Source organism: Eptatretus burgeri, chromosome 5 (genome assembly GCF_056783735.1).
Source record: "Eptatretus burgeri isolate ZD-2024b chromosome 5, Ebu_testis_v1, whole genome shotgun sequence".
NCBI lineage: Eukaryota > Metazoa > Chordata > Myxini > Myxiniformes > Myxinidae > Eptatretus > Eptatretus burgeri.
Window position 1 is genome coordinate 47,270,957 of NC_140965.1, and position 22,417 is coordinate 47,293,373.

The 22,417-nt window shown below is 39.0% G+C and overlaps 1 protein-coding gene across 22 annotated transcripts in view; it reads left to right on the forward strand.

Annotated features, from left to right (window-relative positions):
• HIVEP2 (HIVEP zinc finger 2) overlaps nt 1-22,417 on the forward strand; it is a 321,024-nt gene that overhangs the window by 272,252 nt on the left and 26,355 nt on the right. Inside the window, exons 8-10 of one of the 22 annotated variants that reach the window (XM_085881721.1) lie at nt 6,151-6,212; nt 6,302-6,490; nt 10,280-10,593. The exons of 16 other annotated variants lie outside the window; for them this stretch is intronic. In XM_085881721.1, the coding sequence (XP_085737847.1) occupies nt 6,151-6,212; nt 6,302-6,490; nt 10,280-10,382 (354 nt within the window). In that variant the 3' untranslated portion in view covers nt 10,383-10,593. Of the gene's footprint in view, nt 1-6,150; nt 6,491-10,279; nt 10,594-12,093; nt 13,765-22,417 lie in introns of those variants that run through there. 5 more of the 22 variants (XM_085881722.1, XM_085881725.1, XM_085881723.1 and 2 more) reach the window with 5 other exon arrangements.

The following is a 22,417-nucleotide window of genomic DNA, read 5'->3' on the forward strand; positions in this document are numbered from 1 at the left end:
GTATGCACAGTGTATATGCATGCGATACGCTCACTGCATGCAGCTGGGCCCCGTACCAGCCCGGCGGTCGCGACCACCGTGCGGTGTTTAACAGCCGCTAGAGTTCTACGAGTCGCGCTGCAGCTGTGGAACATCGACTTCAAAGTTACCGATGCTTCAAGCCCTCGATGTTGATTACGAAATGGCAGAAAAGAAGCTTACGAAGACCAAGAAATGGTCTCAGAAGTACAAGACCGAATACAGTCTCCAATACCCGTGTATTCGAAAGTCTGAAAGAGGAATTCATCATGCGTATTGTACTGTATGCAGCGTTGATATTTCAGTTGAGCACGGAAGTCGCGATGATATTCGGAAGCACGTTGGAAGCAAACGGCACACAGACATTGCAAAGGAGAGATCTTCGAGCACGAGTACCGGTACACTTCTGAATTATTTCACCAAACAAGGGACAAGCGAGGAAGAGGATGTTACCCGAGCGGAACTTCTCTTTAGTGGATTTATTGTGGAACATAACTTGCCCATATCAGTCTCAGATCATGCTGGACCTCTATTTCAAAAGATGTTTCCAGATTCAAAAGTTGCTTCAAAGTATGGATGTGCAAGAACAAAAACTTCAGCAATAATTGGTGAGTTGTCAAATGTTACTGCTTCATCTATTGCCGATATTGCTAGACTAGCTCAATTTAGCCTAGCTACAGACGGTAGCAATGACAGTGGTGAGGCCCAGCTATATCCTGTCCTGATTTCGTACTATGACAACAGTGCTGGGATTGTGAAGCAAGGTTTGCTAAGTTTGCCTGCGTGCAAACAAGATTCCACTGGAGAAAACATTTTCAAACTGCTTGATCATGAGTTCAGTGACAGGAAAATTCCGTGGGGAAATTGTGTTTCCTTTTGTGCTGATAATGCCTCTGTCATGGTGGGCAAGCACAAAGGAGTCGCTGCTTATATCCACAAACAAAATCCAGAGTGCTACATCATGGGATGCCCTTGCCATATGATGCACAATACGGCCAAGAAGGCGGCTCAGGCCTTACCCATTGAATTAGATGACTTTCTCATCGATATTTACTACTACTTGGACAAAAGTAGTAAACGCGTCAAAGGAGTGAAAGCACTGCAAGAACTCTGTGATGCCCCGACACACAAGATTCTGAAGCATGTCGCAACAAGGTGGCTGTCCCTTGGTCAGTGCCTGGACAGGCTGATTGAACAGTGGGAGCCACTTCGCCTCTTCTTCAAAGAATAAGTACGAAGAAAAATGCAACCAACTGTAGCCAAGACTCTAACAACGAGCAAGAAGGACGGCACTGTATCTACTGCCAGTACTGGCACTGCAGGATCAAGCACTAGTGGAGCAGCATTCACCACTACCACTGCAGTATCTGCTGCGAAGAAGACAGCAGGGACAGCACCAAAACCAATGCTGAGAGCAGGTAGCATCACCGGCCCTTCATCACGTTCATCTACAAAGCAGATCCCTTCAGAGTCGAGAAAGACTGTGATAGTCCCATCTACAGGCAAAGAAGGACCCAAGTTAAGTTCTGCTTTTGCCAAATCACTTGATAGAAGCTCAGCAAAACCTTCGAATCAGAGGTCTTCTTCCTTGGCTGCACCTACCTCAAGCTCTCTCCTCAAACGTAAAATTGGATCTGGTACTACGAGTCTGACCTCTTCTGCTGGCAGTAAACGCAAGTGTGATCGCCCTGCGGCTAAGTGTACTACGAGTTCTACAACTAAAAGCGCATCTTCCTCAAACACTGTGCAGGAATCTAGAGAAAAACGTGTCAACAGGATGTTCTTGTCTCCACAAACAAAACTCTATTGTTTCTTCCTTCGATATGCTAACAAGCTTTTTGAGAAGGGGAATCTTCTGCACCAAAGAGACGAACCCTGTATTCATCTCCTGCACGGAGAATTGAATGGTCTTCTGAAAGATATCTTCGTACGGTTTTTGAAACCATCGGTCTCATCGGTTGCTCTGGTAAATGTACCCTTCTCTGACAGAAATCATCAGAAGAATGATGAGGACCTCATGATTGGGAACGATGCCAAACTGTATATAAGGGAACAAAGGAGTCTCAAGAAATCCACCTTCACTCTGAGTGAGTCAGACATCCAAGGTTTCTTCAGTGCAGTTCGCTCATATTATGTGAAAGCCTGCAATTACATCTTCAAAACCTGGCCGCTAGATGATGAATTAGCCAAGCATGCTCAGGTGCTGGATGTTAAGCTACACCAAGAAGTGGGGTTTGACTGTGTGGAGTTTTTCATCAAGAAATTCCCCTGTCTGTTCAGTGGCGGTGATAGTGACATAGACAGTCTTGAGAGTGAATTCGCTCACTACCAGGCAGACGCCTCCATAGCTACAATTGCTACTGAGACAGTGAGAGTGGATGAGCAGTGGCATCGGATTTCACAGCTCACAGATCCCTGCACTGGTGCCAAGAAGTATCCTAATTTGAGCAAAGTGATGAAGGGAATCTTGGTCATTCCTCATTCAAACGCATCATGTGAGCGGGTACTCAGTCTTGTACGGAAGAATCATACTGAATTTCGTCCCAATTTGAGTGTCAAAACCCTGGAAGCTCTCTTAATTGAAAAACTAGCTCATAGCACCCCTTGCTACCAGAGAGAATACAGCAAAGACATAATCAGAAGGGCTAAAAGAGCCACACAGCTGTCACTCAGCAAAGCTGCCATGGAAAAAGCAAGCAGCAGTAGTACCAGCCAGTAAGGTAAGAAAAATATTGCTTCTTTTGTGCTTTTTGTTAATCTTTGATTGTCCCCTAACTTACTAATATTAACATACATGTAACATTAAAAAGTGCACAATTTTCCCCTTTTTTTGTTCAAAAAGTGGGAATTCTTAACATGTTAAATGCTCCAAAATAGGGCTCAGAGGGCACTAGAGAGCGTTTAGAACCCCAGAGCTTCCAGGGCCCTAAGGCGGGCCCTGGATCCCGCCGCAAGGGTCGAGCGCTCCGCGCTCGAGATGTGCGCTTATCGCACATTATTTGGTGTTGGTTGCAAATCCTCCCTAATTCTGATTTCCAAAAGTTGGCATCTCTGGCTATGCCTCAATGGGTCCACACTTCTCTTAAACTGCTCTGTGCCCTTTATGCACTTAAATAATGCATTCTTGTTATGTCAGAGGATGGCTTGAAATAAACTTGAAAAATATATACAGCTCTGGAAAAAAATAAGAGACCACTCCAAAAAAAAATTAAATCAACATCTCTACATGTATGGCAGCCATTCCATCCAGTGTCTGTTGAATTCCAACACAGGCACACCTCATTCTACTTAGTGAGGTACTGATTCGGTGATCACCTGAACCGGATCTTATTTAACAAGGAAAAGTATAAAAACCACTGCTGTGGTCATCACTATCCTCTTACAATAGGACCAGCTGGATGGCAAAAACAGTGCTCATAGTACCTCAAAAGTAATTGGAATCAAAAAAATAACTATTGACTTTGCCAAAAGAGTTGAAAAGAAAAGTTTTGAGTGAGGAAAAGAAGGGTTCAATTCTGGCTTTACTGGCAAAGAGATACAGTGAGGGTCACGTTACTTCCATCCTTAAAATTTCAAAGACGGCGGTTCATAAGAACAAGGTCAAGCAGCAGACATTGGGGACAACAAAGCTACAGACTGGCAGAGAGTGAAAATGACTTTACACTGACCGGGATGATCGCCAACTCATTCGAATGTCACTCAACAACCCTAGGATGACATCAAGTGACCGACAAAAAGAATGGCAAACAGCAGCTGGGGTGAAGTGCACGGCGAGGACGGTTCGAAACAGGCTCCTAGGGGCAGGTCTGAAGTCGTGCAAAGCTAGAAAAAGCCCTTCATCAATGAGAAGCAAAGAAGAGCCAGGCTGTGGTATGCAAAAGACCATAAGGATTGGACCGTAGAGGACTGGAGTAAAGTCATCTTCTCTGATGAGTCCAATTTTCAGCTTTGCCCAACACCTGGTCGTCTTATGTTTAGACGGAGACCTGGAGAGGCCTACAAGCCACAGTTTCTCGCACCCACTGTGAAATTTGGTGGAGGATCGGTGATGATCTGGGGGTGCTTCACCAAGGCTGGAATCGGGCAGATTTGTCTTTATGAAGGACTTATGAATCAAGCCACTTACAAGGTTTTCCTGGGAGAACACTTGCTTCCTTCTGCTCTGACAATGTTCCCCAACTCTGAGAATTGGTTGTTCCAGCAGGAAAATGCTCCATGCCACACAGCCAGGTCAATCAAGGTGTGGATGGAGGACCATCAGATCAAGACCCTGTCATGGCCATCCCAATCTCCAGACCTGAACCCCATTGAAAACCTCTGGAATGTGATCCACAGGAAGATGGATGGTCACAAGCCATCAAACAAAGCCGAGCTGCTTGAATTTTTGCGCCAGGAGTGGCATAAAGTCACCCAACAGCAATGTGAAAGACTGGTGGAAAGCATGCCAGGACGCATGAAAGCTGTGATTGAAAATCAGGGTTATTCCACAAAATATTGATTTTTGAACTCTTCCTAAGTTAAAACATTAGTATTGTGTTGTTTAAAAATGAATATTAACTTGTTTTGTTTGTATTATTTGAGGTCTGAAAACACTGAATCTTTGTTGTTATTTTGACCAGTTGTCATTTTCTGCAAATAAATGCTCTAAATGACAATATTTTTATTCGGAATTTGGAGAAATGTTGTCAGTAGTTTATAGAATAAAACAAAAATGTTCATTTTACTCAAACACAGACCTATAAATAGTAAAACCAGAAAAACTGGTAATTTTGCAGTGGTCTCTTAATTTTTTCCAGAGCTGTATATAATGTGGAAGTCTTCATGAACATTCCACCATTGATTTCCATTCCATTGGGACCATACTCTGTACAGAGCGAAAGACGTTAACTATATTAATGGAAGGATGATGTACCATGGCATAAGCTCCATGGAACAATGTTCCAGGCTCGGTGAAACGTGGTAAAGACAGGGTAGAATAGAGACCAGGAGAGACAGGAGGAAATCTTTATATTTTGTTTGTGTTGAGAAATTTTCTAAAAAGAGCAATTGTGTGTGTAAAAGATTGTAAAATATAAATATGGTTATTTAATTAAATAGTTTAAATATGCTCCACAAAAACTTGTTTTTTTATACTCTGAAAAGAATAATTTCACTTCAAATTGTTCAAAGTGAGAATAAAGGGATTTTGATTATCCCTTGGTGACAGTAATATTACAACAGAGTAATTAGTAATCGTTTGTGATGGGGTAAGATGCTCTTGGCAAGGAAGGTGGGAAATAACCCCCCCTCCCTCCCACCCTACCACCACACCCACCAAGATGTCTATCTATTTTTTTATACTAATAAAAGGCAATGTGTGTGTGTGTCAGTGTGTCTACTACAAGGTAGAGGTAAGTAGATGATAAATGGGGTTTCTGGGATGCCCATTCAAATGAATGGGAGAAAAGGGAAAAACTTTCTGACCCAAGTCCCAAAAGCTCAAATGGGAGACTCATTTTCTCCCCACCTATCCCCTTCCCTCCCATACAAGCAAATGTAAAATTGAGACTATGAAAGATTGAGACTTACTGATTAAAGCACTTCTTTCCTTTCATATTTTCATTCTACTCAAAGAGCGAACCAACGAATATTTGTTCATGTTCTACTTAAGGGAATAACTTAATGTTCTAATAACATTCATTTCCATTGAGTATATTCACTTTATATCTTCAAGTATGAAAGAAAGGGAAGTTCACTATCCCTCCTTCGGTTCTGTAAAATTGGGAAGTGCCTTTAAGAGCAGAGTCGTGCTGTGAAAATGAGAAAGTATTCTGTGCCCATGTCTCTCATGGTTATATCTTAAATCATCAGAAGACTAACAAAACAAAGTTTAGCTAAAAGCAAGCAAAAACAACTTTTAATAAAATTAATATATTTTAAACGTAAGTTTGATATAAAAGAAAAGATAAAATCTCTATTTCAGCCCTCACACCCAAACCAAGCCAAAAAAATCCCAGTCATTTCCTTTATGAGACACACCCTGAAAAACCCATTGTCGTGTAAATCTCCCATGATGTCATCAACTTGTGCTATTTATTGCTTTGTATGCTCGGGCTTCGTATTTATTGCTCTGGCTTCGTATGTTTTGTTTAGAGAATGGATTGTGCAGATAATTCCTCCGACCTTGTGGATCAATTGTTTTCACAAGATGACAGGTGAGATCCTTAACCCAATTCATTATTTATTGTTTTATACAGAATGAAATCACTATACAACCAATAATTATTGTGTCTTTTTCTAACAGGTTGTCCCCAATAAGAACATCGTTGATAACTAATTTGGAAAATGAGGTGTTTGAATTCCACGACGAATGGCAAAAAATGAATGACTTCCTTAAAGACATTCGATCGTTCAGAAGAGAATTGAATGACATTTTTGTTGGCTGGAAAGAAGTTCTCTCACGTCCTCTGACCTTGAATGAGTTGAGCCAAAGGTGAGAAATTATCCCTCTGTCTCTCTCTGTGTGTGCGTGTGTGTGTGTGTGTGTGTGTGTGTGTGTGTGTGTGTGTGTGTGTGTGTGTGTGTGTGTGTGTGTGTGTGTGTGTGTGTGTGTGTGTGTGTGTGTGTGTGTGTGTGTGTGTGTGTGTGTGTGTGTGTGTGTGTGTGTGTGCGCGCGCATGTATATGTGTGTGTGTTTGCATATTGAGTGTTGACTCATTATTATTATTATTCAGGTCAGGTATGGGAGCATGTGCCAGAACAGCGCGTCGCTGCGTCCACTTTCCGCCGGTACTCCAGGGGCCTCCGTCTGGCCATCCCCCAGGCAGATGCCAGGCCCATCCCCATCTCCTTGAGATGATGGTCAACCTGCTGCAACCATGAGGCACGTGGTCGGCCCACTGGCCTCCTCCACTCATGAGACTCCCTCGCTGAGAGAATCTGGTGAGCAGGATCAGCGTCAGGAAAACGAGCCACATGTCCATACAGCCGCAGCTGACGCTCACGGACTATGCAGGTAACAAATCTCATCCGAGTCTCTCTCAGCAACCGCTCGTTGGACACAAAATCCGACCAGCGATAGCCAAGGATTCTCCGAAGAGACCTGGTACCAAAGGAATTAAGTCTCCGTCTCAGATCCTTGGTCAAAGTCCAAGTCTCGCACCCATAGAGCAAGACTGGAAGTACCAAGGACCTGGAGACTCGGACTTTCGTCCTCCCGCACAGGTACCGGCAGCGCCACACCCCATGATCCAGTGAATCCATGACTCCCCAGGCCCGACCCAGACGTCTATTGACCTCCGGCTCACAACCTGCGGAGACATGAATATCACTGCCAAGGTAAGTGAATCTATCCACGACCTCAACATCCTCACCACAAACAGACACAGACAGGACAGCAGCATCCAAGATGTCACCGAAAGCCTGGATCTTTGTTTTGACCCAAGAAATCCGTAATCCCAACGGCTCCGACTCCTCATTCAGCACCTCGAGGGCCCCCAAGAGGATGTCTAAAGTCTCCGCAAAGATGACTGCATCATCTGCAAAATCAAGGTCCGAGATCTTGACATTGCCAAACGATGCACCGCAACTTGATCTCTCCGACATCCTCCCAAAAATCCAGTCCATACAAGTGTTGAAAAGTGTGGGGGCAAGTACACATCCCTGACGAACTCCAGTAACAACTGGAAATAAGTCAGAGGCGGTACCACCACACTTCACAGCACTCTCAGTACCAGAGTAGAGTTCAGACATCAGATCGATCAGTTTCGGTGGCACCCCACGAAGACCAAGAATCCTCCAGAGGACATCCCGATTCACTGAATCGAACGCTTTACAGAGATCAACATAGGCTGCAAGCAGCCCCTGCCGAAACTCTCGTCTGCGTTCAGTGAGGACACGAAGAGCAAGGATACGGTCAATCGTTGACCTCTTTGGTGTAAAGCCTGACTGCTCTGGACGCTGGTGCTCAAGCAGATGGTGGCGAACCCTATCAAGAATTATCCGAGCAAAGACCTTGCCCGGCACTGAGAGCAGCGTCACCCCTCGGTAGTTGTTGCAGTCTTGGCGATCACCCTTCCCTTTCCAGAGAGGGACAACAAGGCCCTCTTCCAGTCAGTTGGGATGATGCCTGTGTTCCAGGCAGAGCACAAAACTGCATGCAACGACACGAGTGCAGCATTTCCACCAGCCTTGAGAAGTTCAGCATGGATGCCACAGATCCCTGGAGCTTTGCCCCGTTTCAACTGGTTCACCGCAACCCGTGTTTCCACAAGCGATGGTGGACCACAGTTGATTCGAGGGTCAGCAACAGGGATTGTAACACCCTTGACGTCCAACTCGACAGCTGGGGGATCAGCCTGGTACAACCGCTCAAAGTAACCGGCCCAGCGGGCCTTCACTTCAGACTCCTCTGTCAAGAGCCTACCACTCTCTGCTCGAACTGCAGTGCTCCGAGGGATGGGCTTGGATGAACGTATGCGCGATTCCCCTGTAAGCGGGACGAGAATCACCTGTCCACAGGTGATGCTCTACCCCCTCACAGATTCCTCGCACATAGGCCTCCTTGTCCACCCTCAGTGCACGTACAGTTTTACGCCTCAGCTCCCTGAACAGCTCAGCTCTGCCATTCAGCCTGGCCCTGCGACTCTGGTCAATGGTATCCAGTGTCCCTTGAGAGACAAAATTCTTTCTTTGCCCTGCGGTGAACTCCAAGGCATCCACCGGCAACATCAAGGACGGTGGTCTTGAAGGTGCTCCACAACTCTTCAGGACCCCCCAAAGCACCCAGACCCCCAAGTGTCCACTCAGCCTGTTCGCAAACTCCTCAGCTACTCTCTCATCCCTGAGCTTGGCAACATCCAGCCTAGGCTGGGATGGTACCATTCTCCAGGATTTAAGGTGCAGCTTTAGAGTTGCTACAACAAGCCTGTGGTCAGTATTGAGGAACTGAGCACTCCGGTAGACCCTGCAGTTCTGGATCATCCTCCAACGACCGTCAATGAGGACATGGTCAATCTCCTTTGCCACACCGCCAGCGTTGGAATACCAAGTCCAGCGATGAGCTTGCGGGCGCTGAAACCATGAACCAGCCACCCTAAGTCCATGACTTCTTGCAAAGTCAAGGAACTTAGTGCTATTCTGGTTCATAGTTCCTGACCCATGGGGACCAACACACACCTCATAACCATCCCTATCAGTTCCAGTCGATGCATTGAAATCCCCCAAGACTAGAAGTGTATCTCGTCTGGGGCACTGATCAACCACAGACTCGAGTGTGGCGTAGAATGCATCCTTCACGGTAAGATCACTCGCCTCAGTCGGAGCATAAATAGAGACCAGGGAAATGACACCTAAGGAGTGACGAATCCTTAATCTCATAATACGCTCGTTGACCGGTGTTACCTCAATTATCATTGGGGTCAGCTTATTGGACACAGCTACAGCAACTCCTTGGGTATGGTAACCATCAGAGCGACCAGACCAATAGTAGGTGTAACCACCCACCATTATCTCGCCGCAATCCGGTCTCCGAACCTCAGAGAGAGCTGCAATCCCGATGTCCAAACGCTTGAGCTCAGATGATAACAGAGACAGGTGATCATCCTCTCTTAGGGATAGGACATTCCAGGCACCCACCCGAAGGGACCGCCTCAGGTTAACCCAAGGAGACCGCCGTCTGGTGTGGACGACACCTCAGCACCACTCCGACACACTCTCCCGCAATCTGACCCAGGGATGTTACCCCGTGGTTTCCCTCCTATCAAAGATTGGGGGTCCCGAAGGCTTTGCCCCAATCCCATCATCCGGTGAGCTGCCCTGCGAAGGGAAGCTGCACAGGAGGTACTCCCACGGAGTGGGTTTTCAGATTTTTTTGCGTTTTTGCGTTTTGCGGAATGAAGCGTTTTACGGTGGCCGGAGTGCAAATCCTGCCACCAACCTCCTAATAAGAAGTAACCCAACTGCAGGAGGACGTCCGCAGACACAGTTGGGCACTAGATATGGATGGCCGTTGGCTCACAAGGAGCTCCTCCGCCCTTTGACAGGTTTTGTTTTTAATCCTGCTGGGTGTCCATATCCAAACACCCTCCTCACCAGAAAACCTGGTGGGGGAGACGGTTTAGTCGCCGACAACCCGACCATGGAACAGGTTAGTACAGGTTTACATGGTACCTGTAGCAGGTCACAGATCGAACCTGACCTGACTGAAGTTACTGACCTGACCTGACTGAAGATCGAACCTGACCTAATTATTATTATTATTATTATAATTATAATTATTCAGTTTAAACACCTGTCTGGATGAACCAAACACACAACTTAATCTTCTGGAGGAATCTGACACAACACTCAATCCTCTGGAAGTAAATGTTATACTTATTATTTGATTAATATCATAATATAATCATCTTTATATACCCTAATTGTTCTTCCCTCTTTGTTTTGAACAGAATATGTTGACCGAGTTTCAAAATCACAAACCATCTTACTGCTGCGAAAGAAGATTTTGTTCAATGTTTGTAATCTTGTTTTATTACATATGCTTTCCTTGTAATTATCTGATTTTGAATTACAAAAAAAGAATAAAGGAGATGTAAAGAGGAGGTGGGGGTGAGGGGGGGGGGTTGGGGGAGGGTTAGGGTTGGGGGGTTGGTGCGCTCCCCCAACGACCCACCACCCCCCTCATCCCTCTCCCCTTCTCTTCCCGTGTGTGTGTGGGGGTGGATGAGGGGGGTGGTGGGTCAAAGGTGGGGGCGCACAGGGGGAAGGGGGGGGTGGGGCTTGTATGGGTGTGTGGGGCTTGTATGGGTGTGTGGGGCTTGTATGGGTGTGTGGGGCTTGTGTGGGTGGATGGGGCTTGTGTGGGTGGAGCTTGTGTGGGTGGGACTTGTGTGGGGCTTGTGTGGGTGGGGCTTGTGTGTATGGGGTTTGTGTGGATGTGGCTTGTGTGGGTGGAGCAATTTCTTTTTAAATTAAATAAACATGTTGTGTGTGGGAACTAATAAACTAATCACTAATTATGTGGATATAATGGATGTGGATGTGGCTTATGTAGGTGGGGTTTGCGTGGATGTGGCTTTTGTGAGTGGGGTTTGTGTGGGTGGATGGGGCTTGTGTGGGTGGAGCTTGTGTGGGTGGGGCTTGTGTGTATGGGGTTTGTGTGGATGTGACTTGTGTGCGTGGAGCAACTTCTTTTTAAATTAAATAAACATGTTGTGTGTGGGAACTAATAAACTAATCACTAATTATGTGGATATAATGGATGTAGATGTGGCTTATGTAGGTGGGGTTTGCGTGGATGTGGCTTTTGTGAGTGGGGTTTGCGTGGGTGGGGTTTGTGTGGGTGGATGGGGCTTGTGTGGGTGGAGCTTGTGTGGGCGGACTCAAAAGGGGCGGAGTTTAAAAAGGGGTGGAGTCAAAAAAATTGAATTTATCTTTGTCTTTTGTAATTCCTGTGAATAAAATGAACCTAAAATCTCTATCCCCTTTAAATCACATAATTTGTAACTCCAAGGGTGTTTTTCAATTTATCCTTGTCTTTTGTAACTCCTGTGAATAAAATGAAGCTAAAATCTCTTCCCCCTTTAAATCACATAATTTGTAAGTCCAAGGAACTGTACCGGCGACATCAACAATTTTAAAAAGTTAATTTGTCCATCGCTTGGTATAACCTTTTTCAAAATGAGATTTCCACCTGTATATCTTCTTACTATACTAAAAAGATAGAATATGTTTGTGTGTGTGTTTGTTTGTGTGTTTGTGTGTTTGTTTGTTTGTTTGTTTGTTTGTTTGTTCGTCCTTTATAGGTGGCCGAACCGTTGGATGGAGTGAGATGAAACTTGGCATGAGTGATCCTTGGGACATTAGAACGGACATAGGGGGGTCAAGTTCAAGGTCAAAGGTCACGGGGTCAAGGTCACCGGGTAACTTCAATTTCCCAATTTCATCCGATCGAGACAGGACCAACACCATTCGACAGATAATCAAAATTAAATGACACAGTTGATTGACGACATTCACTGCCGACTTCCGGTTTTCGAGTTATGACATCATAAATTGACTAAAACGTCAATTTTTCATGTTTGTTTTCCTTTATAGATGGCCAAACCATTGTATAGAATGAGATGAAACTTGGCATATGTGATCCTTGGGAACGGACATAAGGGGATCAAGGTCAAGGTCAAGGTCAAAGGTCACGGGGTCAAGGTCACCGGATAACGTCAATTTCTCAATTTCATCCGATCGGGACGGGACCAACGCCATTCAACAGATAACTGTACCCGCTCATGGGCGGGTACTTTGCTAGTTCTTACTATATCACCAACTTTGAACTTAGGCTTTCTAACATTAATCTCTTTTTCATATTTTGATTTTGTAAATGTATCTGATGGTTTAATTTTCGTTGAAGTCTGAATTGTATCGTTGTACTTATCTACAATGTCCCAAATTAAAAATAACCATTGTTGAGAACCGAGTTGAGTGAATTTTTTTTATACAGTCTCTCTTTTAAAGTGCGATTAAAACGCTCAATAACAACCACTTTTCCTTCATTAAAGGTGCTGTATAATGTAATGTTGTTATTTTAAAGAAAATTCATAAATGTTTTGTTGTAGAACTCTGTACCCTCATCAGCCCACAATTTTTTAGGTTTTCTCTTGCTTTTATTGAATATCTGTTGGAAAGATAACATAAGAGTATTACCTGTTTTGTTTTTCAAAGGGACAACCCACACATATCTACTCCTCAAATCATTAATGGTTAAAGCATACTTGTACCCCTTATCATAATTGAGTTCAATTAAATCAGCAGACCAGATATAATCAACTTCCTTAGAATAAACCTTCCTTCTATGAAACTTTGTGATTATTGGTTTATGTAATTCATCAGCTAATTGCTCTTCAATCTTAAAGACATCAATAGAGCCTATAAGTTTTTTTTAATTTCCAAGCCCAAGTTTCAATTTAGCACTGATCATCTTCTTCGCGATGAACCTATCAACTTTTTCTCACAAGGTTGGATTTTGTATCAGAGACAAATTATACAACATTTCTCTATCAGCTTCATGTTTTTCTTCCAATGTTGTGCTATTTCCATAATCAATATCGTGCCTCATGCACACTTCAACAACTCTATTGATTGGTTTGCACCATGGTTTAGGATCGTCAGCCTCATCTAATCTTTTATTCAAGTTTGTTCCTGGATCACAGAAAGAATACCCTGGTAGATGTAATTCCCCTGGTATTCCACTTGTTGTAAATTTACTTCCTGACAAAAACTTTGGTATATCTCCCCTCGTTTGTGTTTGGGGATGAATTCAGTCTTTTTCGAGCCACATACCGAACATGTACCTTTTTGTATAACCCTGTTATTTTTACTTTTAACATACGAGATATTTTTACTCTCGGTTTTCTTTTTACATTTCAGACAATAACTCATTTATTTATGTGAAAAATTCCAACAGAGTGCGAAAACCTTTTTAGTTTCCAACATGCACATTTGAATCTTAATTTTTAAAACATAAAGAATCCTGAGAAATGTCTTCACTCGCTCCTCCATTTATTTAAGAAATAAAATGTAAAACTTTAATCAAAGGCAATTACACCAACATCATCAATAATATAATCTTTTCCTTCATTCTCTTCTTTATCTCCACTTTCTCGTTTAAATCTTCTCCCTGAAATAGATGTTAATAGTCTTGACGCATATATTTCTAATAGACTTGTCAATCATTTGTTTTCCTCCTCGGTGCGTTGAGATTGATTTATTTTCTGTAATACCTTTGATCTTTTTATAATCTCACTGGTTTCCATATACTGTATATTTATTTATTCTCTCTCTTTCCTCCCTCTCCCTCTTCTCCTTCTCTCTCTTCCCCCTCTCCTCCTTCTCTCTCTCTTCTCCCTCTCCTCCTTCTCTCTCTTCTCCCTCTCTTCTTTCTCTTTTTTTCTCAGTTTCTTCAACTCCTTCCTCATCCCTTCTTACCCTTGAACCACTTTCACCCCATAGAATATCATACATATATTCATCTGGATTACTTGATATTCCTGCATCCAAAATAAAAAAAATTACAACAGGAAACCAATAAAATTTCTTCTGATTTTCCAAAAGAGCCTTGTGTTTTCTTAACTTTAAAATTCTTTCATTATTTAACATTTTAATTAAATCCAAAGTTGTTGGTTTATTATCAGTATAAAGCCAATCCTTTATTGAAAATACCTCATTCTTATATTGTAGAACATATTAAAATACCGAATACCCTTTTCTTGAAGGTATGCTTGGACACAGAAATGATAATTTTCTTGAAGCCTTCTTGCTCTCATTTATGTATCAGAAATATATGACAGATTAATATGACAGAAAACACCTCCCCATCTTCCCATAGTTAAATCGGTTTGTATTTCCTTACTTATTATATATAATCCTGTTCTTTGTGTTTTCATGATATAAACTATGGCAAAACCATTATTGATTTTACCCTTATTAAATTTTTATATTTTTTGTTTGCCAATCGTGCTTCCACAAAACTCATTCTCGGCACCAAGTGGATAATATTCTTCCTTACGAGACTGATTTAATTGTTCCAGATCTTCTAGGTTAACTTTAAATGACCAATTATACCCTAAATCATTTATATTATATCCCCATTGTTATATTCTCATACAAATGATACGCCCTTCTTTATAAAATTTTATTTTAATTGGAACTGTGAATTCTGTATGACAGGAGATAAAATCAACACTTCTGTATCTTTGGAATATACGGCCGTTTTATTTAAGGATTTATATTGTGATAAATCACTTAATCTCACCAAGTCATTCACGTCAGTCGGGCTTGGATAATTTATTAATTTATAAGCATTTTTCATATTAATATTTTTTGCTTTTCTATATTTCTGTCATTCAGCCTGTGCCTTTGTGTAATTTGATAAATCAATATCTAGTTATTGGGATACACCAAAGACAGAACCATCTTTACCAACATGTCATTTATATTAGATTAAAAATATTGTCATAATTTTTTTTTTTTGTTGTTGAGTTGAAATAAGACATATAGACATAATTGACCACAACACTTGGAATTTAATTATTGGACTTGAAATGTTTGATAAACACCATTCTGTAAGAATTTTATTACTTCAACAGGTGGTGGAAGACCATAACTATGAAAATAATATTTGTCTTGACGATTAAAAATACAAACCCAATGAGAACCGTTCCCATTATTATCTTCTAAGTTCATATTGATATTCTTTGTATGTTTAGACACGTTTGTTAATTCATTTCTCATACAGATAACCACATTATGAATTTTTACTTTCTTACAATATTTGATATGTTCAAAATTTGATGTTGTATTTTTTCCAAATTCTTCAAACCCACTCATCAATGCTCATTTATTTATAAGAAAGATATAATCCATTACCCCTTTTAGTTAATTTTACACCTGCTTGTGCGATAGAAGAAAGCATATCTCCAACTAACAATCTCGCTTCATCAGGCAGACTTTCAAGTTTTTCAGCAAAATCTACAATTACACGACTTCCACTAATTTGTTTCTCCAACTCTTTGTTATGTCTTTCCAACTCTTTTTGAGCCTGGAGTTGAGCCTTCCTTTTGTTGGCAGTTTTCACCGCTGCTGAAATACCACCCGTCAATGCTCTAGCCACACTTAAACCAGCAAATCAAGGAATTAAAAATGGGAGAAATCCTCTACCCCTCTCTCTTATTGAATATTTCTTCAACATTAGTTTTGTCATTTTAATTTTAAGTGAGCCAGTATCGTTCAAGATTTTCAACTGTTCTCTTGTGAGCAAAACATCAATTCTTACTGCTCCTTTTCTCTGAATTCTATTAACGTTAATTGTACAAGGCTTTTGATTTTGAGCACAAGATGACAGTTTATGAAGATTGATTTGATTGACATATACCCCAGTTGGCACTTTACTACTCATTTATTTATCAAAAAAATTATGTGAGACTAATCATAACACCATTATCTGTATTAATCTGTAATTCTGTTTCTTCCAAAAGAAAACAATATGTATCAACTTCTTCACTCTCTCCTCTTTCAATATCTAGGGAAGTATCCACTCGATTTGACGTTATTGTTTCCTTTTGAGCCCTCAGGTCAATCGCATTGATTGTATACAGACTTTTAAATGCTGTCATATCCAAAATGGGTTCTTTATTTCCATTGCTTTCACACATTTTTGATAAGACTTGCATGCTTCAGCATAATTATTTTTTCCCAATTAATTTCCAATCTATCTCGTGGATAAAATGTTCTATGTGGAGAAACGCGAAGTTGTTTCACCTCAGCATTATCACTCAATGCATTGTTCTTATCAGTAGCAGTATCACCATCGGTTTTTTTTTTAAAATGAGCCACAGATATCGTGGCTTTCTTTCCAGAACACCCAAATTCCACGTGTAAGTGGTTTGGTTCAGTTTAACGTGTTGGCATCTTCTTTTAAGGTATGATACATTGAGTGGTTTCTTTGAGTTAAGTCTTCTATTCAACATCTCTTCTGTTTTAAGATTAGGAGTATATTCACTTATATACCAACTCATTTCATCAATTAGAAATTTATTCTGAGCAGCAAAAGTATTAGCCACACCAAAAAGCAATCTATTTTCATTATCATTCCTTTGCAGTTGAAATCTAATTTTAAGACCACACAGAACTTTATCATGATCACAAAATCCAAATATACCTTTAAGAGGAACTGCCATGGTAAAACTGTTGCCTGTTTTTTTGTGTCGTCATTATACATTCTTTTCCTTTTACTATATCCAGGGTCTGTGTTTGACTCCGTTGCCATATCAGGAATAAAACCTTTGACAGCTCCCTTTACCATTCTATCACTAAATTAATAAAGTGTAAATTTCATCATTTCAGGTGTAGCAGACATAATCAACCGCTTCAACTTCTTATGTTCCTATATTCAAACGAACACTATCAAACATTTTCCAGAAGAAATCATTTACGAGTGTAGCGTTTGTGTTATTCGCAGCCTTAGTGAATGTAAATTTACACAACAACAAACTTTTGGCGAGATTCAAATAAGTTTGTTTATTATTTATTTCAAAACTTTTTGTTCCATTTGCATTCCAGTCTGTTCCAGTTATTGCATTTACCTTGAAGTTGTCTTCTTTTTTAGTGGAGTTTGAAATGACAATGGTATCATCCAAATCATAGATACTATCAATTGCTTCCATACTTGTATTTATTTAGTTAAAAAGATGTTAAATCTTTTGAAACCCTGACCCAAGTATTTGAATTATTTTCTGTCATTCTTGCAGAGACAACTGAGTTTTGCCTTTCTTAATTTCTTTTATTGCTTGCAATTTATGAGATTCCTTTTGCGCATTTTTATACTCTTTATAGCACCCGCTACATTTCCCACAGCAGAAGCAGTTGAACCAATTAGGTCTTTATGTTGAAGAATAGTTGAACCAATACCCATTGGAGTATCAATTATCCCATCTCCTTTTTTTCTAAATTGATGTCCCACACCCCTTTGTCTCTTAGGTTTATAGTATCCTCTACCAAGATACATACCTTCACCCTTGTAGTATGGGGGAAAGGAACATCCCATCCCCTGTAATTATTTTATATTTTCCCAACTCATATTTCCTCACATAAACCATCGTATTTATTTATTGGAAAACTTTACGTAGGTGAATTCTGATGGATATAATTTCTCCATTAAAAGAAATCATGCGATTATCTTGGTCGGTAATCCTAAAATTTACTCTGTATATGGTTTTTCCTGACACAGGTAGATCAACCAGATTTTTGGTTTCCATATTGAATTTATAACCAATTGGGGTTGAGTATGCACTGAATGAAAATATTGTATTTGTTCTTATTCCATCATTATAAGTGCCATCAATTAAATCACAGTGAATTAATACCGAATTTATGCCTGAGGATATTTGAATGACATTATCACTGTAAAACATCCCATTAGTTTCAATCTTTTTTGAGGAGAACCCCAATAACTCTCCAAATGAATTATCAATTGTGAAATCAACCTTGTAGTTATTTTTAAGTTTACTCGTTGATTTTGAAGTATGGTTTTGAATATCTATAACAATATTTTTTGGTTCATCACCCTGTTCTTTCATGAGGCAAGCAATTTCGGAAGATATTTGAAAAAATCTCATTTGCTCCTGGTGAAACTATTATCGTTTTGTATCCACTTCCTGGATTATAACTAAACTTGTCATTTTCCTCAGTGATATTAAATAAGGTATTATAAGTTTCCATGGACAATAAAGATGCTTCCTATTCTTTTGTTGTGTCAAGTTGTAGTGGGTATGGGAATGAAGATTTGTGGTCGCTTGTTGTGAGATTAAAACTAAGGATTGTGCTTCTCATCTTATTTAATATGAGATAAAATGTCTTTGTATTGACATTTATTAATTATTTTCATGTTCATCAACTGGTCTAAAATGGCTGATGCTTCATTAAAACAATTGTTATTTCCAGCCTTCTTACCACCTAACAGCAATAACAGTCGATAAACTAATTGTGATGGGTCATTTGGAAGAAAACTAACACCTGAACCAAGCCTACTTAAAGCCTGAATAATGTGTTTCTCCTTCTCATTCTTCCTACTTTTACCAGATAGTCTAACCCTATAATTAAGAGAGTCCAGCAGATCAATATATACTCTATCATCCTTATTTTTCATATCCAATCGTTTCGCAAAATACTTTGATTCATTCCTCACAGTTGAACCTTGTTTTCCATATTTTGTGAGAAGAAACATTAATCTCTGAGTTAGTTTGACAGGGGGTTGAGCAGAACTCAAGAACATTAATTCATCATTAAATATCAATCCCTTTTCTTGAACAAGATGAAATATTGCTGGTTGTTCTGTTGGAATGAGTCCTGCTTTGGTTTTTGAATCAGCTGAAAATTCATTGTTTTGAAGAGCCTTCACAATATAATAAGGGGGTTGATTAATCTCTTCCAGTTGTTGAAATAATCCTTCATCATCATATTCTAATTCTCCTCTATGCTCTAATTCTTCCTCCATCATTTGACTGAAATCTTTTAACATTTGAAGTTTTTTAGAAGTATATTCTGTTGTGGAAACTGTGGAAGCATGGATAATTTTTTCTTGGGAAGTTTTTAAAAGTGGATTAAAAAAATTTCTCTTGTTTTCTTTCAAATGCTTCTTCACCCATTACTTTCTGTCTGTGTTTCTTCTTTATGTCTTCCTGTTGTTTTACAACTTTTGAAACCAACTCTTGATCTTCATTAATTCTTCTTGCTCTTTCTTTCACATCCATTTATTTATTGGAAAATATCATTCACTGAATTATAAAGGTCAATAGGGAAATTTTCTTTCTCTTCATCATTAAAGTAGATGTGTTGAAATAAATCCTTTTCTTTGAATATTTCATCAAATTCTTCATTAACATTACTAAGACATGTAATGTATTCTTCACTAATACTTGTATCTCTGCTTTTCATACATTTGCGTTGAGTTTCTTCATCAATATCAAAACCTAATGATAAAATCTTAACTCCATTACCTCTCAGATGTTTAATAATTTGTCTCATTCCTTTTGGATTAGTTTCTAATATCCCAAGACCACCAGATTTTAGTTTCTTTAACTCACTATTGCAATGTGAATATTTTGTTGTACCAAGAGAAACCTCCTCAAAAATTTGACCTTCATTCCTCAATCGCATATGTTCCTCGACTGAAATATAGTAATAATCTTCACCTTATACTTCTCCTGGTCGCATTGCTCTGGATGGTGTAGATATAATACGAATCACATGGTGTTTTTTTTGAAATATTTACAATATTTTCATTTGTACTATACAAGAACCTTGATTTATAAAAGTTTTGTTCAGAAGCAGATTTACCCACAAGATTTATAAAAAATAGTTTTATTTATATATGTTATTGTTTATAAAATAAAAATATCTTTTAATATCTCATCTTGTGTCACAACAATATATTGATATTTTTCAGTCATGTGCTTCATATAATCTCCAAATTCCTTTTTACTACATAATGTACAACAATTGTCTCGACAAAAATTGTTTATGTCTATTGAATTTAACTTGAATAAAATAAAATAATTAGCATTGTTTCTTATTTAACTTATTGAGGGAGTTGAAAGTATGATTGACTAAGATAAATACTATTACAAGAAGAATGTCTCCCTCTTGTTTAGTAGCTATCCATTACTGTTTCGTTTCTCTCTTTAACACAATCATAAAAGATAATGAGATTCTTTTTTGATTTATCCAAATCTTGGGGGAGAACGTATATCATTCGTATTATCACGAAGAATACAAGTTATCGGCTTTGTTTTCTTTTATATCTCTGTGTGTCACAAAATAATTGTATTGTATCTTCAATGTTGTAATCATTTAGTTTGTTTTGACGTTTAAATAAACCGATTATATCTTCTTTTTGAAGACCAGCATTAAAACCTTGTGAGAGTAGTTGATACTCAGGTTGAAAACTTGACTTTGTGACAATTATTAAATTATCATAATCTAAAAAGTTGGCAGTAAGGAGCATCTTTAAAAGTAAGCAGGTTTTTCCACATCTGCTTGAACCAACTATGAGACATCTTAATGAATTTGGAAGATTTTTATGGTTGTTAAATTTTATGTTATTTTCCCAAATGGGTAAAAAATCATTCATTTATATATTTGGAAAACAGGTTATTTAATTTTTTATTGGCTTTTTTAGAAACTCTGTTTTATCCTAAGTTCAAGTTTAATTTCAAGATAATCCATTATTTTATTTATACAATATCTTGTGTTGATATTTCCCTGAAAATGACAATCGTTAATAATATAAATCATCAATCCACGAAACATGGTCGTCATTTGTTGTCTTTTCTCTTGTAAGAAAAGGTGTATTATCGCCCTCATACTTTACATTCATTTCTCGAATCAATCTTGTAAAGGAATTCATTTTTGGTGTAAATCTCAAAGAATTATATTCCTTTTTATATTTTTTTTATTTTCATCAATTAGAAGATAATCACAGAACATACATTGTTTATAAGCTTTTGACTCTGTTTAATCCCCGTCTTTCACACGCAGGACAATTCTCAAATTTGTCATGTGGAGAAACAGGAAATTCAAGATGCTCAAAATCTACTAAACTATTCATATTTATAAAGTAAACCTTTTCTTCAAATAAAATTCATCTTCGTTATCATATTCGTTACTTTCATTGGTGCTTTCACAATCGTCTATAAAACTACTTTCATAACTATCGTTTGAACACAAACTCTCAGTATCATCACTGTCTTCTGTTCCAACAGAGGTACTATCATCACTCTCATAATCTTCAAAATCTTCAGTTGAATAATGATTCATATTTAATTCGTAGAAAAAACATTACCATCCATATCGATATACTTTTTTTCATTAACAGATTCAACTACTACATTTTTTATATTAAAGGTAATTTAAAATGGTCCTTAACTACTATTGAACGAAATGTCATTTCACCTGATACATTAACATCCTTTATTTCTTCAGGATTTACATCTTTAGGGTCGTTGAAAAAAATAAAAATTTCTCCTTGCATATTACAGATGGTCTTATCTTTTCTTTCCAAAGCTTCATCCATGAGGTTTTTATTTTTTGATACTTTTTCTTGTTTCATTGCTTTTGCTAGTTTTGAATACATTGCCAGAAGGAGAGGAGAAACTTTTCTTGGAGCTACTTTAATTGATGTTCTTCCAGATATACTAAAAGCCCTTCCACTGAAGGAATTTGAAGAACTCATATTATTCACCATAATTGTTTTTATCCAATAGTTCTTCTATTGATCTTTATTCAATTTTACATCCTCGACATATTTCTCAGGATCTTTTACAAATGAAGAGATTGATTGAAACTTGTCTTTTGCGTCTTGATACATTGTATTTATTAAGTGAAAAAAGTTGGAGGATAAAATGGTTTTCAGCACAGATTCACCTTTAAATTAAACGAAATTTTCATCAAGAAAATTTTATTTTAAGCAAAGTTTTGTTCTATAAATATGGTGAATACAACATACTGCGATGTTTGTAATCATGAACATAAATGTTATTAAAAAATACCTTCAAACCAACAAACACACATTCAATCTTTTCAGGCAAATATCTCCACTTTACCAAGAAACAAAACATTGTGGTAAATGTGATAATGATATTCTTAAATTTTTTTAGAATAAGCACCTTCAATCACGCAAACACAAGAACAATGAAGAAAGGGAAGGTGCCACTAAATTCTCCATTGAAAACACTGATGGGGCATTTAAAGAACATATAAAAATAAGATTGTTTCGCTTTCAAGACCTTGGACCATCTTCAATCAATGAAGCTGTTGATATGGTTAAACAAAGTATTGAAACTATAATTAAAACACATTAAGTGAAATGAAA